At 40.6% G+C, this 17,268-nt stretch overlaps 1 protein-coding gene across 2 annotated transcripts in view; it reads left to right on the plus strand.

The window, feature by feature from the left end:
- Positions 1-13,873, plus strand: part of COL8A1 (collagen type VIII alpha 1 chain) — a 150,329-nt gene extending 136,456 nt beyond the window's left edge. The window contains exons 3-4 of one of the 2 annotated variants that reach the window (XM_053565498.1): positions 5,592-5,922; positions 9,288-13,873. In XM_053565498.1, the coding sequence (XP_053421473.1) occupies positions 5,595-5,922; positions 9,288-11,197 (2,238 nt within the window). In that variant the 5' untranslated portion in view covers positions 5,592-5,594 and the 3' untranslated portion in view covers positions 11,198-13,873. The remainder of the gene's footprint in view (positions 1-5,591; positions 5,923-9,287) is intronic. The other variant, XM_053565499.1, reaches the window with a different exon arrangement.
- Positions 13,874-17,268: the final 3,395 nt, after the last annotated feature.

Here is a 17,268-nt window from a genome sequence, read left to right on the forward strand (position 1 = left end):
ACAGTTTCTTCCACTCGCCATCATTCTTGAGCCCTTTACCCTGCTGCTATACACAGAATGTTTGTGTCCCCCCCAAAATTCATACGTTAAACTCTGAATCCCAAATGCAATAGTATTAGGAGGTGGGGCCTTTGGGAGGTAATTAGGTCATGAAGGCAGAGTCCTCATAAATGGTATCAGTACTCTTATAACAGAGATCCCAGAGAACTCCCTCGCCCTCCACCATGAAAGGACACAGCAAAGAGATGCCATCTGTGAACCTGGAAGTGGGGATTCAACAAATACCCAATTTGCTGGCACCTTGATCTTGGGTTAGCCAGCCTCAAGAACCATGAGAAATAAATTTCTTTTTTTTTTTGTAGAGACAGAGTCTCACTTTACCGCCTTCAGTAGAGTGCCATGATGTCACAGGACTCACAGCAACCTCTGGCTCTTGGGCTTCCGTGATTCTCCTGCCTCAGCCTCCCGAGTAGCTGGGACTACAGGCGCCCGCCACAACACCTGGCTATTTTTTGGTTGCAGTTCAGCCTGGGCTGGGTTTGAACCCGCCACCCTCGGTATATGGGGCCGGTGCCCTTCTAATGTTTATAAGCCACTCAGTTTATGGTATTTTCATTATAGCAGCCTTAATGGGCTAAAACACTTGCTTTTTTTCCTTCATAGCTCTCAAATCTAAAATTATAAAATTTATTTTGAACTTGTTTATAAACTGTCTCCCCACACTGGAATGAGAATTTAATGTTGGACCTCAGCTCTTTAATTCACCACAGTATCTCCAGTACCCAGAACATTTCCAGTACCCAGAACATTTCCTAACAATTTGTAGCTATTCGATAAGTATCTATAAGGAATGAATTGCCCTGAGAGATGCAATTAAAAGAGAATTTTCTTTGAGCAGCATGAAGCTAGGAAGGCAATTCTACTGAACTCTAGAGGAGGGTTCTAATTTTCCCTGGCTTTAAGGGGTGGAAAATCTAAGGCTCTCCTTGACAGACTGCTAATCCGACTCAAGGGACAAATAGGAGTACAGAGGACCAGCTCGGGAGCAGATGAGAGGCTTGTCCATACCACACACAACGTAGACACACGTGCACAGACACACATATACCCAGACATGCTGTTTTAGCCCTGTGTGAAAGGGAAAGCTGGATTTAGGGCAAAGACTAAAGGTTTAAATATTCAAACATTCTTTTGTATAGCAAGCCAAAATCTCAGGAGGATAAATGTACGAATAGAATGCTGAAAAGCGTCTGGAATAATAAATCTCACATTATTCTGTTATGTACATTACAGGTCATATGAGGAAACTGAAACTCCACAGCCCTGCCCAAATATAGGGAACCAGTCAGCGGTGTTCAAAATATTTAGGATTGGGGGCTTGGACACCAGAAGAAAGACTGCCTTGGTTCAGCTGTTCCTTTTCACCATTTTTTTTTTTTAAAGCACAAAGAGAATTTATTGGTTCTTTTTTTTTTTTTTTTTAAACCTATTTTTTTTTTTTCTATTGTTGGGGACTCATTGAGGGTACAATAAGCCAGGTTACACTGATTGCAATTGTTAGGTAAAGTCCCTCTTGCAATCATGTCTTGCCCCCATAAAGTGTGACAGGCAGCCATTCTGAGCGATCTGCCCCGGCAAGCTCTGCCTTTTCACCATTTTTAACAACGATGACATTTTAAGCGTACATTTTAAGGGCCAGTATTGTATTATTCCTGTTAGGTTTTCATTACTGCAGTTGACGTCACATTTACTTGGCTAATATCCTTCTCCGAAAGTCTTTGACATTTTAGTTGCTTAAGGTTTATCTTTTTGGTCACATTCCATTAATAATACCTTACATTTGAATATTCCTTTTCAGCTCACAAAGAATTCATATTATCATTTGCATCCTTGCACAGCTCTGAGGGATAGGCTGAGATTATATTTCTATTTTATAGGTGAGGAAACTGAGGCATAGTGATGCTAAGGGACTCACCCAAGGTTGTAGGTATGGAGGATGGCAGAGCCCAAACTCCAATACAAGTCTTTTGACTTCTACAATGTTTTTTCTCAGATGACATGACGCCCATCAAATCATACCCATCACCTTCATGACACCCATCGCTAAGCCAGACTAGAAGGCCAGGATCCAAAGCCTACACACCTTAGACGTGCTTATGTTCATGTACACACACAATTCTATTTTGTTAAACAAACAGAAATGAAAGACAACACCAAGCAGAACTGACATTATTGTGTTACATATTCTCAGAAAAAGAAGAGGCAAAGACACCCACTCACTTCTTCCCAGCAGGAATTCCATGGCTCTTTCTTTCCCTCCAGGTAGTTTTACAACATTACACAAATCTGATGTTCTTTTGAGTGATTTGGGAGAACCACCACACTGCTATGACCACCAAAGATACCCTCAGGGACAAGCGAGAAATTAGTAGGAATAAGTCAAGCAGTCAGTTCTAACCAGGGCCCCTACATAAATATTCAAGTTAAAACTGAACAAAGTTTATTTAAATAAAGAGCCAAAGAAATGACAGATGGCAGAGCTAAGGATGTGGTTTGGGGGAAAAAAAGGCCAAGCTATGAAAGGAAATAATGGTAGTAAAGTAAGATCCCACTGGGTCTTTGGTATTCAACTGGTTTTTTCCCAGGTATTTCATCTCCTTCCAGTTTCCCAGTATTTCATGAGATTGTCCTGTTTTAAAGATTATTAAGTTTAAAAAAAAAAAAAGATTATTAAGTTTAATTCAATATATACACTGAATTGATGAAAGGATAAAGGGCCAAGCATGCTAGCTTATTATTAAAGACATCACCACAAGTCTACAGTTCAATAATTAAATTCATTCATCTCCAAAGGTAAAATTATGTCCCAGTTTGTACAGCACCAGGTTATTACTGTATATCTCTGGTGTGGATTAACACTTTTGGCTTTCCAGGGACTGCTTGAGAGACCTTGAATGTTAGAACTAGATGGAAATCAACATCCAAGTCTTATTTATTTTATTTTTATTTATTTATTTATTTATTTTTTTTTTTTTTTTGCAGTTTTTGGCTGGGGCTGTGTTTGAACCTGCCACCTCTGGCATATGGGGCCAGTGCCCTACTCCTTTGAGCCACAGGCACCGCCCTCCAAGTCTTATTTTTAACAAATGGAGAACTTAAAGGGATTTATTTAGATACATATAACTAGGCAAGAAATAAGTATTGACTTTTGAGAGGAAAACAGACAAAATGAAGTCTGTATAGTATGCTATAATTTGTTTTAAAGAAATAAATAATGTATGTACATATTATAGCATATCTCAAAAATATGGGATAAAACTAGATATGTTGTTGCTTCAAAGAGAAGGAATTTTAGATACTAGAGAACAAAAATAGAAGAAAAATTGACTTTTGCTGGATGCCCTTTGCTACTCATTAATAATTTACACATCTGTCATGTCTTCAAAAAGAACCTAAGTTTCTTGATGCTAGGACCCACTGACTGTATTATAATCATTTTTGCAATCTCTGGATGGGCCTCCCGTTATCTCCAGTATGAATTCAATAAATTATTCTTCAGTACTTAATATTGGATGTTCTTTCTCTACATAAATTTAAATATTAAAAGTACAAATCAACATTAATTTTGTGGCTCTTTCCAAATGGGTTATAGCAATCATTCTTAGAAGGATAGAAAGTATTTCACCCATTTTATAGGTACAAATATTATTAAGAATACTTTTGAAGTAAACAGTTCTTCAGGGTACTCTGATTTATGAAATGGAGAAAATTTTGTAAAGCATTTTGCTGACAAATGTTTCTTCATTTTTTCCCACAAAAGTAAAAAAAAGATCAGTTAGTATATTTTAGCAAAATTGTGAAGCAGTGAGTTTCGCGGTGGAGATTCCTATTAAATATTTACTTAGGTGCTTTTTATTAACCAATCCTTCTGTAGCCTGTTTACACTCCTGGCCTTAGTCTTGAATAGGGTATTGCAGAGTCAATGCACATTTTTCTAAGAAGTAGAAAACCATGATCCAGAATTAAGTGAGGCAGAGAAGCAAAGAAAACAAACTCCCATGAAGATGGAAATGAAATTATTTCCATTTCCAAATAACTTACATTCAAAATTGTAAGAAATAGGCCACTTTCTCTCCCCCCACCCCCTTTGTCTGTCTGTCTGTCTATCTCTAGCATTATGATGACACTCCATGTAGGTTTCAAATTTCCAAGCCCAGTGTTAGTACCACAGGGTGGGGGTGGGGGGAGGAACAGAAGAGAATCAGGTGTGTACCACACTCGCCCTCTAGTGTGCATTGCCAGCACTGCATTTCCCTGGGCTGCTTGGTCTTTAGCCTAGAGCGTTTCCAAACAGATAAACCCCATTTATATTTATTCTGTGAACTGCCAATTTGCAAAGAATGTTATTAAAGGGTTTAGGAACAGTTTATTCTTGTCAATAGTTAAACATCTCTCTTTATCTTATTTATACAACTAATCTGTTTTGTAAACTCTTTTCTTTCATAGAAGTACAAAGATAGATTTTAATGGACTTAAGGTCCAATTAGCCAAATTCTAAACCAATGACTTCATAGTGTTCAAATAGAAGAAAGAAACACGGATAATTGTCAGTGATTTTCTAAATGACATTTTGATACTATCGGATAAAGCACATTCTCCCCAATTCAGAAGATTTCTGCAGGTTTTTGTTGTTGCTTTCTTTTTACATTCATTGTATTTTACCTTTACATTTATTTGTGACTACATCAAAGCAGCCAAAAGACATCTGGCAAGATGAAAAATCTCTGTCCCAGCACAAGGCCTGTAAATAATTTACCATTTCCATTTAGAATAGAATTTGGGGCATTTCTTATGTTTACTAACATAACCTACCTTTCCACCAGGTTTGCCTCCTTGCACCAGAATGCATTCGGTTAGGGTTAGGTTTCTTGCAAATATGGAACATCCAAAATAACAGTGGCTGAAATATAGAAAGTGACATCTCTCTCTTTGGTAAACAAATTCCAGATTTAAGGATTGGTTCGGCACCTCTCTGTTCAGTCAGGGCTGAGGTCTCTCCTAGCTGGTTGCTCCACCATCCTCAGGGCACAGCTTTCACCTCGTGTTTCCATTTCCAGGCAACACATCCTTTCCAGCCAGGAGGGAGGAGGAAGGAGAGAACAGGCCAACTCCCTTCTAGGATTCTTCCCGAAAGGAGCATCTGTTACATCTAGTTGCCTAGAACTCTGTCACCAGTCCTGCCTGGCTGAAATGTCTTCATTCTGGGCTTCTCTGCCCGCAGTGGAAACCAGGACTTCCAATACTGTGGAAGAAGGGCAGAGTTGATATTCGGAGATGACTAGCAGTCTCTCCCATGGTCTGTATTCCCACCAAATACTTTTGATTTGGCAGATCCCATGTTTCTGTTTTCTGTTTGTTAGATTTTCGGTTGGTCGTTTTCCATAGCCAGGTAGAACCTTCCTTTTCATGTGCCTTCTGCTATGAAGTTCTGATGATAAAGACTGTGTTTCCCATTATTTTCCATCTGTCTCTAAATAAAGCCCCTCGGCCCACAGCTTTTCACCATGTTGGTACATCCCCTCCTTCCACAGGTGATGGCTGTGCCGCCTGGCCCTCTGCAGCTGCTGGGAGTGCTGCTTGCCATTTCCCTAAGCTACGTCAGGCTCATTCAGGCTGGTGCCTACTATGGGATCAAGCCACTGCCACCTCAAATTCCTCCTCAGATGCCGCCGCAAATTCCACAGTACCAGCCCCTGGGTCAGCAAGTACCTCACATGCCTTTGGGCAAAGATGGCCTTGCCATGGGCAAGGAGCTGCCCCACTTGCAGTATGGCAAGGAGTATCCACACCTACCCCAGTACATGAAGGAAATTCAACCTGCGCCAAGAATGGGCAAGGAAGCGGGACCCAAGAAAGGCAAAGGTAACGTCATACTCCCACGCTCCCCGCAGCTTTCCAAACTCCTCAATTGTGGGATATGGGGATGAGGATGCATTCTAGAAACTTTTATGTTGTTTCTGACATTTATCAAATGCCTACTGAGTTCTAAACCCTATTCTTGGAAAGTTCAAGTGTTATAAACAGACAGATAAAATTGCCATTTTGTTTTGCTTTATTATCCTAACAAGCATCAGATGAATCAAAACATACTTAATCACGAATAGTCTATCCCCTTATTATTTATTTATTCAAACATTCAACAACTATCTAATGAGTGCTTATTTTATGTCAGGCTCTGGACCAGATGCTGGGAAGATAAAGCAGTGAAAAAATTATAATAAAGAGGTACAAATCAGTGTTCTGAACTAAGATGACTATATTTTAAGGACCTGCTGTATTAAAAGTCGCATGAAAACATTTTGTAAACTTAGATACCGTATAAATGCAAGTGTTTTTAATACTGCTGTAATTAACTTTCACATGTCCATCAATACATCCGTAGAAGAAAACTAAGAAAACAGACTGCATCTAGGTGTGATACCCAAAATCTCTCCCAGTACTTTCTAGGCATATTTATTAGTTATTCAACACCTACAAAAAGGGGCATTTTGAAACCTCCCAGTAGGATAAGCCTACCTCCAGTAGGTTTATCTGGAATTCTCAGAAACCTTTGAAGAAGCAAATTCCCTTTGAGGAAGCAGACTCCATTCCCCTAAATTCAGTGCTAACGGGCCTAGATGCCTAGATACGGGAAATGACGGAGACCCAGTCATTTCACCTCTCTAACCTTGTTTTTCTTCATCTATAAAATGAGATTGTTGAGAGAATCAATGACATAAGGTAAGTAAAGTGCTGAGTAAATGCCGAAGTACCATCGAAACTTTGAGTTGCTACAACCAACTGGTTGTTCAAAAAATCCTCAGTAAAGACAGAGTACATTCTAGGCATTGTGCTAGACACTAGGGATTTCTGAAAAATAAGATATGACCCTTCTGCAGACACTCTCTTTCTTGATAAACTACATGATTCACTGCTTAGAAATAAGATGCCTTAATAGTACTCTAATCCTATCTGTAGTCACAAGAGAAGTATTCCCCAATTGTCTTCTCTGTAGGAGTTAGTGCTCTGCTTAGGATATTATCTTGGCCATTTGTTTTTCTTCCTTCCTTGAGTGGCCTTTGGTAGTTCTTATACTTCTTTGGGTATTCATATTTAAAAAAAAGCATGAATTCTCTGTTTTTATTTTGTTCCTTCTCAGTAGCTCATTGAAAAGTACAATGGTACAAAAACTCAGTGATGCTAACGATGATTAAAATAAGATATTGGGACCATCCATTTCATTTCTTCATGTCATCCATTAGTCCCAGCAGTATGGAGATTCAGAGTTGTGCTTTTTGAGAAGTATAACAAAATTATTAATAATACCAAGTGCTTTGTGTTCTGATAACAATTCAAGAAAGCATGACACTTTCCACATCTATTCTCTAACTTCCTAGAGCAGTTGCTTTCTTGCTGTACGGATAGATAAGAAGAGCTTCTGATGACTTGAGGGACCAAGTCATGAACTCATGCCAAGGCCAGAAAGATAAGCAGAATTTACTGCTCTTAAATCAAGCTGTCTTCCTTATCCATGCTGCTTATCATTCTAAGATAGCTAATTTCACCTCTCCTATTGAACAACCAGATTTGCCAATGAGAAATCATTTCAAATTAAAGAATGCTTGAGGCTTAGGAAATCCTACAGCACATTAAAGAAATGAAGCAAATCTATTGACACTAAAGGACAGATGTGGAAAGATGTTATTCAAACACTTAAAAAATAAAATACTTCTATTCTTTCCTAAAGTCCACATAATAATGACTTTCATTATGCACATCATATCATATTTCAGTGTAAGAGGTGGTATTATTTAGCTATAAATTATTATACTAAAAAATCAGCAAGGCATAAAAAAATGAACATAGTATGTTCTCACTAATATGAGAATGTGAAACAATCTAACTCATGAGAGCACAGAGTATAAAGGTGGTTACTAGAGGTTGGAGTAGGGCAAGGGAGAATGGGAGATGATGGTCAAAGAATCAATTACACAGTTGAATCCGGCTCCAGCCAAACTGCAACAAAAAAATAGCCGGGCATTGTGGCAGGCACCTGTAGTCCAGCTACTTGGGAGGCTGATGCAAGAGAATCTCCTGAGCTCAAGAGCTGGAGGTTGCTGTGAGCTGTGACGCCATGGCACTCTACCAAGGGCGACTAAGTGAGACTCTGTCTCAAAAAAAAAAAAGAATGAATTAGACAGAAACAATAAGTTATTTTTTGGAGATGTATCACACAGCATGGGAAATGTAGTTAATAATAATGTATTGTACATTTTCAAAATTGCTGAGAGTAAATTTCAAATGTTCTCACCATAAAAAAAATGATATGTATTTGAGGTGATGGATATGTTTTGCTTGATTTAATTATTCTACATTGTATTCATAAATCTTAGCATCACTATGTATCCCATAGATAACACAACTATAACTTGTCAGTTTATAATAAAAATATTTTTAAATAAAATAAAAACAAACAAGGTTATGGAAAAATACAGTATAACTTTAATTAGAAAAAAAGAGAAAAAATAAAAATAGATGATTCCAATATTGTTTAAAATACATACACACACATACACACACACACACACACACATATGCCCCTAGAACAAATGAGATAAAAATACATATAAATGTCAAGTGGTCATCCCTGAGCATTGGGCTTATAGAAAAGTTTGATTTTTATTTAGATATCTTCAAATTTCCCAAATTTGCTATAATGAACACACCATAATATCTCCAGGTTTTGTACTTGGAACATTTGTTCATTACTTTTTAGCTTTTTTCTTAAAACGATGCTGATATAAGCAGCTGCACACATCAATTTTCAAAACACATCAGTTTTCCTTCAAATACACCAAAGAAATTATCAGCTTGATTTTAATTTAAGTCCTGGAAGAGAGCAAATTATTCCTGGTTTTTTGTCTTGGTAAGGAATAATAATATAATATAGTATGTTTGCACTAATATGTGGAATGTGAAACAATCTAACTCGTGAGAGCATAGAGTATAAAGGTGGTTGCTAGAGGTTATGGTAGGGCGAGGGAGAATAGGGAGATGATGGTCAAAGAATCAATTAGACAATCGAACCTGGTCCCAGCCAAACTGCAACAAAAAATAGCCAGGCGTCATGGCGGGTGCCTGTAGTCCCAGCTACTTGGGAGACTGAGGCAAGAGAATTGCCTAAGCCGTGAGGGGTAAACAGTATTAACCTATCTCTCTCTCTGTCTCCCCACCCCTCTCTTTTCCAGTAGAAATACCATTAGCCAGTTTACGAGGGGAACAAGGTCCCCGTGGAGAGCCTGGCCCAAGAGGACCACCTGGGCCCCCTGGTTTGCCAGGGCATGGGATACCTGGAATCAAAGGAAAACCAGGGCCACAGGGATATCCAGGAGTTGGAAAGCCAGGTATGCCTGGAATGCCAGGGAAGCCAGGAGCCATGGGAATGCCAGGGGCAAAAGGCGAAATTGGACCCAAAGGAGAAGTCGGGCCTATGGGGATTCCAGGACCACAAGGACCTCCGGGGCCTCATGGACTCCCCGGCATTGGAAAGCCAGGTGGGCCAGGGTTACCAGGGCAACCAGGAGCAAAGGGTGAACGAGGACCCAAAGGACCACCAGGACCTCCAGGCCTGCAGGGTCCTAAAGGAGAGAAGGGCTTTGGGATGCCAGGCTTGCCAGGCCTGAAAGGTCCTCCAGGGATGCATGGCCCTCCTGGCCCTGTTGGACTGCCAGGAGTGGGCAAACCAGGAGTGACAGGCTTCCCTGGGCCTCAGGGCCCCCTGGGAAAGCCAGGGCCTCCAGGAGAACCAGGGCCACAAGGCCTTATTGGTGTACCAGGTGTTCAAGGACCTCCTGGGATGCCTGGAGTTGGAAAACCAGGCCAGGATGGAATCCCTGGCCAGCCAGGATTTCCAGGTGGCAAAGGAGAGCAAGGACTGCCAGGACTACCAGGACCCCCAGGAGTTCCAGGGGTTGGGAAGCCAGGCTTTCCAGGACCCAAAGGTGACCGGGGTGTGGGGGGTCCTCCTGGGGCTCTTGGACCTAGAGGGGAAAAAGGACCAGTAGGTGCCCCTGGAATGGGAGGTCCCCCAGGAGAGCCGGGTCTGCCTGGAATCCCAGGACCTATGGGCCCTCCAGGTGCTATTGGTTTTCCTGGACCCAAGGGAGAAGGTGGGGTTGTAGGGCCACAGGGGCCACCAGGTCCCAAAGGTGAGCCTGGGCTTCAAGGCTTCCCAGGAAAGCCAGGTTTCCTTGGTGAAGTAGGACCTCCTGGCATAAGGGGTTTGCCAGGTCCTATTGGGCCCAAGGGGGAAGGTGGGCAGAAAGGTTTGCCAGGGCTCCCTGGTGTTCCAGGGCTTCTTGGACCCAAGGGAGAACCAGGAATCCCAGGGGATCAGGGTTTACAGGGCCCTCCAGGTATCCCAGGGATTGCAGGCCCTAGTGGTCCCATTGGACCACCTGGGATTCCAGGCCCCAAAGGGGAACCAGGCCTCCCAGGCCCCCCTGGGTTCCCTGGCATAGGGAAGCCTGGGGTGGCGGGACTTCATGGCCCACCAGGAAAGCCTGGTGCCCTTGGTCCTCAAGGCCAGCCTGGCCTTCCAGGGCCTCCAGGCCCTCCAGGTCCTCCAGGTCCCCCAGCTGTGATGCCCCCAACACCACCACCCCACGGAGAGTATTTGCCAGACGTGGGGCCGGGAATTGATGGCGTGAAACCCCCCCATGCCTACGCGGCTAAGAAAGGCAAGAACGGAGCGCCAGCCTACGAGATGCCTGCATTTACCGCCGAGCTCACCGCACCTTTCCCACCAGTGGGGGCCCCAGTGAAGTTTGACAAACTGCTCTATAACGGCAGACAGAACTACAACCCGCAGACGGGCGTCTTCACCTGTGAGGTCCCCGGTGTCTACTACTTCGCATACCACGTTCACTGCAAGGGAGGCAATGTATGGGTCGCTCTGTTCAAGAACAACGAGCCCATGATGTACACGTACGACGAGTATAAAAAGGGCTTCCTGGACCAGGCGTCCGGGAGCGCGGTGCTGCTGCTCAGGCCCGGAGACCGGGTGTTCCTCCAGCTGCCCTCGGAACAGGCCGCAGGACTGTACGCCGGGCAGTACGTCCACTCCTCCTTTTCAGGGTATTTATTGTATCCCATGTAGAACAAAGAAAAAAGAGAGAAATTTAATAGAAGAGAAGAAAATGATGCACCAAAAATCCAAAATGGAAAACATACTTGCTTCAAAACACTTATATGGTTGGAAAGTTATATTTAAGTGAAAATTTGGACCATCGTGTACAAATAAAAACTAAGGCGCATGTTTAATACTCTCTGCACAGCAGCTTGTAATGGAAAAACGATGGGATAGATTTATGTATCAAGTACTGACACTTGTGTTGTACCCACTGGAATCATATTTGCTGTTGTATGTTATATGCTTCCACAATAACCTGCTTATTCAGATCAGTCAAAATATTACAGTATGAAAGATCATAGCTAATGGAAGTCACTCATGTTGTTTACTTTAAAATAATTATAAAGATGCCTTAAAGAAATGTCAATGATGACAATTACATACCATATTTACTTGCCTAATTTCCTCTGTATTCATGCAGATACTTTTCCATGGAACATGGTGGGAACGGGTCTGTCGCGTCACTGCCTCAATGGGAGGGGCCGTGGGAACCTGGTAATACATTAGTTGCAGGGTGATTTCATTTGTGTCAGAGGCTATGTCTTTTAGCAACTGGAGTCCTCGTCAGAATCGTGTGTCTGATGTCTTTGAAAAACAGGTGAATGAATAGACTATCCTGTATTTTTTCAGTGTCCTCTCTGGACCTAGAACTGAGCGAGACACTTGTGTGGAGCATTAGATAGCACTCCACAAGCGGCTAACAAATCAGCTGGGAGACATGAGCAGCAATTCACTCATTTATTCCTCAAGAGTTTCAATTTGTTTTTTTTTTTTTCTGGGGCTTATTTTTGTCTTCCCTCCATGCAATTTTCACTGTGTTCCAACTAATACACACACCTGGAAGTTACAAGAAAAAGCAAACCCTTCCTCCAATAACTTTCCAGTTTTATGGAATATTTACTTTCAATAGAAGTTTATCAATTGTGTTTACATGCACTTAAAATTCCCCTCCCTTGCCTACACACACAACCACAGTGAGGTTTCAACCATAGAGATACCAGTATCTTTAGTAGCTGTAAATTTTCAAGACGTTTCCCTTGGTAGTATAGTATGTACACAAATTGATGTGTCATCTGAGGTTCCAAACACGATTTACAAAATCCAAGCCATTCTTTATTTGGAGGAAGGAGAAGGAAGTTTCAGAATTACATCGGAAAATTACTTTTTATTAAAAAAAAAAACTCTGAAGTTTGAAATTTAAAAATAGGCTGCTTCCAGGTATAGTTACTAAACTTGTAGGGAAAGAACTGTTTCTTTAGACTAAGCAACCTATGTGAAAACTATCTGAAACGTCAAAGGGCAAAAACAGCCCATGTTTTCAACATCACAAATGAAGGACCAATAAAAGAAAGTTAGAAATTTATTTTTCCAGGTTTTCACTAAAGCAAATACTAACTGCTTTAGGAATTTCACTAACCCTTTCAAGTCTACTATTAGCCTGCTGCTGACACAATTAGCCACTTGAAGCAATAATGCAGGGCTAGGGTGGTGAAATCTTGTATCTTTTTTTTAAATTACAAGAGTGAAAGCTGAGGGGATAGAAATAGATGAAAAATACATAAATAAATATGGCATAAAAATACATGGAAATGTCTTTGTCACATCTGAATCATTTTATCATCACAAAAAATCTTCTCCAGGCCTAATATCTCATTTCCCTATATGGAATACAAGCATCATTTGTTCTCAGTTTTTAAGGTGAGAAATTCATTCCCACAGTGATATCTTATTCACTGATAATTATGTAACACATTTTTCCCATCAAAATGAAGTCCCACCCAACCTTTGTTTTCAAAGGAGACGGTATGTGTCCAAATATTCCCTGGGTTGGTCTTGAGAGTGCTGGGTTTTGGCTAATGACTAAGGAGCATCATGGGCCTGCGGGGCTCTTTCTGCTAAATGGCTGCATGGAAATGGCTTGACAGAAAGTCCAATCAGGAGATTTGTAAAATTATATTTATCTGTACATGCATGGGCTTTTAATTCCCACCAAGCAAGAGAGAAATTATCTCTTTAGTTTAAACCAAATTTCACTTTTCAAAATATCTTCCAACTTATTTATTGGTTGTTACTCGATTGCCTATATATATATGTGTGTGTGTGTGTGTATGTGTATTATCGGGCATAGGCTTCTAACTTTTAGATGGAGGAGGAGCCAAAACAATGCCAAATACTGTGTATTCTACAATGGTGCTAATCTCAGACCTAAATGATACTCCATTTAATTTAAAAAAGAGTTTTAAATAATTATACATGCCTGTTTCCCGTTTAAGTGTTGCATATTATGTTAACACGTTAGTGGAAAAGCAGATGAAACAACCACATGTTCTAAAGTCTAGGGATAGTGTTATAATCCCTATTTAATTCAAAATTAACTAAAACTTCTCCATGTGAAATGGACCAAACTGGCATTATTGTTATTTAAATATAGAGTTTGAATGCAGTTTGACATCCTGCAGGGTAAAAGACTGTCTGTAGAAGGTGAATGTTCTCAAATATTTTACAGAATACAATGAATGGTGAACAGACTGGTAACTTGTTTGAGTTTCCATGATAAATTTGAGACTTGTCAATAGCAAATCATTTTTGTATTTAAATTTTTGTACTGATTTGAAAAAGAGTCATTAAATATCTTTAAAAGTATGTTTCTCTTCTTGTTCATATCACTCAGCTGACATAATCTCACAAGTATTTTAAATTCCCCATTGTATTAATTAGCTACCAAAAAAAGAAAGCTAAAACGAGCATAGCTTAATCAGCATAATTTATTCCTCTCTGACATAAGAGCTTCAAGTATAAATAGTATAGGGCTCATGTGTTAGGTCCAATCAGGGGCCCCAGGTTCCTTCCATATTGTTGCTTTTCAACTCCAGGGTGTTGCTCTCTTCTCCATAGTCCAGAGTATTAACCATCAATCATGGTCTAATTCCAGCTAGTGGGCAGGCGACCAAAGCAGAAAGAGTAAAGCATATATTTTGTCCCAAAGGACTCAACCCAGAAGCTGTTTTGTTTACAACCCATGGCTCTGAATTTAGTCACACAACCACAAAGAGCTCCAAGGAAGTGTGGAAGTGTGGGAAACTGAATATTTATTCTGGGTAACTATATGCCAACCTAAAAATCAGGGGTTCGACTAATATGGGAGAAGGGAGAATAGATATTAGGGGACAATTAGTGGCTATATCTGCCACATTCATCATAAAAGCAAAAACTGCCACAGACCTCTCTTGTCCCATGAGAAACCAATCTTCAAATACTTTCTATTTTACTTTGCCACACTAGAGCCAAATATTTTGAGGGGAGATAATACAGAGTGGAGCTATAAGCAGAAGCAGATCTTTTTAAGAAATCCTAAGAGTCTTAATAAGCATCACTGATAAGGAAAGATTTCTTTTGTGATGACTTAGCAAGCCCAGAACGATCATAACTTACCATGTAGAAAGTGGTTCTCAATCTGTGGGTAGCGACCTCTTTGTAACAGTGAAAATACATCCTGCATATCAGATATTTACAGTACGATTCATAACAGTAGCAAAATTACAGTTATGAAGTAGCAACGAAAATAATTTTGTGGTTGGGGGTCACCACAACATGAGGAACTATATTAAAGGGTCACGGCCTCAGGAGGCATTAGGAAGGTTGAGAACCACTGATGCAGAAGATTACAAAGGGGTTATTCAATAAACAAGTATGTGCCACCAGCCTATCCAGAGGTCCTCAAACTTTTTAAACAGGGGGCCACTTCACTGTCCCTCAGACTTGGAGGGCCGGACTATAGTTTAAAAAAAAAAAAAAAAAAAACGCTGAACAAATTCCTATGCACACTGCACATATCTTATTTTGAAGTAAAAAAACAAAACGGGAACAAATACAATCACACCGCCTCATTTGGCCCACGGGCTGTAGTTTGAAGACCCCTGACAGGCTGAAGCTCAGACCAGTTTCCATTCCCATATAGTACAAAGACCATATCTTTGGCTGTGTCTCAGCCAAAGACATTTCCACCACAGCCATGTTGTTGACACACAGTGTTGAATGGAAGGATGGATGGAGGAAATGGAGGTGAGGAGGAATAAATGGTTAGAATCCAGAATTCTGGGCAAGCAGGGCAAATGTATCATCACTACAACTGAATAAAAGAACTCAAAATATATATCTTACTTACAATGTGTATATAATATCTCTTTATGTTAAAATGAAACACAAAGTAGCCCCTTCTTTGTGCTTAATATTACTAAGATGTGTCAAGCACACAAAAGCAACAGAAACATAACCTTTTTCCTAAGGGGAAAAAAAAATCATCCTCTGCTTGGAAGATATGAAGATGTTTGTTAAACAGTAAAGTGATTTCCAAGAACAAGGTGGTGTGATGCTGACTGGATATACATGTGCTAGAGAAATTTAGAAAGAAAAAGACTATTGCATGGTGCCTGCTTCCTGGGGATACCTTTTCTAACTTGTCTGCCATGTTAACTTCTCATCCTTCAGGACACAGAAGTATTACCTCCCCTTTAAACCTTCCCTACTCCTTAGATTCAGTCACTGTCTCCTCCACGTCCCCCACCTGCCTTGTACATTCTTCTGTCCCTTCATTTTTTCTGTGTTGTAACTGAACCACTTGTCTGTCTTCCCTATCAGAGTTTAAGCTTCTCAAGAGAAGGTACCTCCCTTCTTCTTCTTTGCATATATAGCCCATCATAGAGTACTGGTCCAATACCAGAGTTGTGGGAAGAATGAATCTCTCAAGGATATTGTCACAGGGAGTCCTAAAGGGGATGCAAGGTTAGACTTAATGGCCAGAAACTCCCTTCCAGCTCTGCCATTTCAAGATTACATAGAAACTCACAGTGGGATTAAAATTAATTTAAGATTATTTTTTGAAGAATGAGATTTTTAAAGAAATGAAGAATTCAAATGGAGGGAGCATGAAGGTATCTTAAGAGAAAAAGCCTCTCTTCCTTTAAGGAAAATGGGTGTGTATGTTCTAGAGTTCTGGGAGAGAGTAGGGCGATGGGGAAGGGAAGGAAGCTGAGATGAGGGAAATGGCCTGACTATATCAGAGCATCTATCCAAGGACTATTAAAAAAACAAACAAACCCTAATTTAATAACTAATTTAATAACTAAAGCAGAGTCAAGTCATGCAGTGCTTTACATACAGGGAAGAGGCATCTTTATTTTATCTAAATGGGATAAGAATACACCATAGGTCCTTAAATGGGAAAGTGGTATAAAAATAAGTGTTTCAGAAAAATCATTGTGATGATTCTATGAAGTTGACATTGGAGAAGGGAAGATACAAGCAGTAAAACCAATTAGAAGACCAGACCAGCTTTCATTCAGAAATGATGGCGAGTCCTAACCAGGCCTCTCAGGTGAGGAGGGAGAAGCAGATAGGTTCAAGAATCAGGGTTTAAGGACTGCAAGACAATGACACTATTTCAGGGCCCAGCAATTGGAATGAAGAATGGAAACAATGAAGAGATAGCTCAAAGACTGAACTGAACTTGGGATAATACTAGACTGCCTACCTTTTAAGGAGGAAGGAAGCTTTACCCTAAAGCATTTCCCTCCCATTCATAAAATTGGAAGCAGGAATGGTACCACCAATAGACATGGGTAGTACACTAATACTTCAGGTGGGGGATGTGGAAGATACCCAGTTTATTATAAACTTATTACTTTGCTAGAGTTGCCATTGCAAAGGGATATATACTTGGTGGGCTTAAGTAACAGAAATTTCTCACAGTCGTGGAAGCTAGAAGTCCAAAATCAAGGTATTCACAGAGTTGGTTTCTTCCAAGACCTCTCTCCTTGGCTCATAAATGGCAATCAGCTCCCTGTGTCTTCAGATGGTCTTCCCTCTGTCTGTGTCCTAATCGCCTTTATATAAGGACACTAGTCGCATTGGATTAGGATCCACCCTTGTGACCTCATTTTAATGACCTCTTCCGTAGCAGGGGTGATGCCTATGCTCCAAATGTCCATTTGGTTAGAAGATAAAGGGTAGAGCTGTGAGCCTGGAGAGAGAAAAAAGGC

The sequence above is a fragment of the Nycticebus coucang genome, chromosome 16 (assembly GCF_027406575.1).
Source record: "Nycticebus coucang isolate mNycCou1 chromosome 16, mNycCou1.pri, whole genome shotgun sequence".
Lineage (NCBI taxonomy): Eukaryota > Metazoa > Chordata > Mammalia > Primates > Lorisidae > Nycticebus > Nycticebus coucang.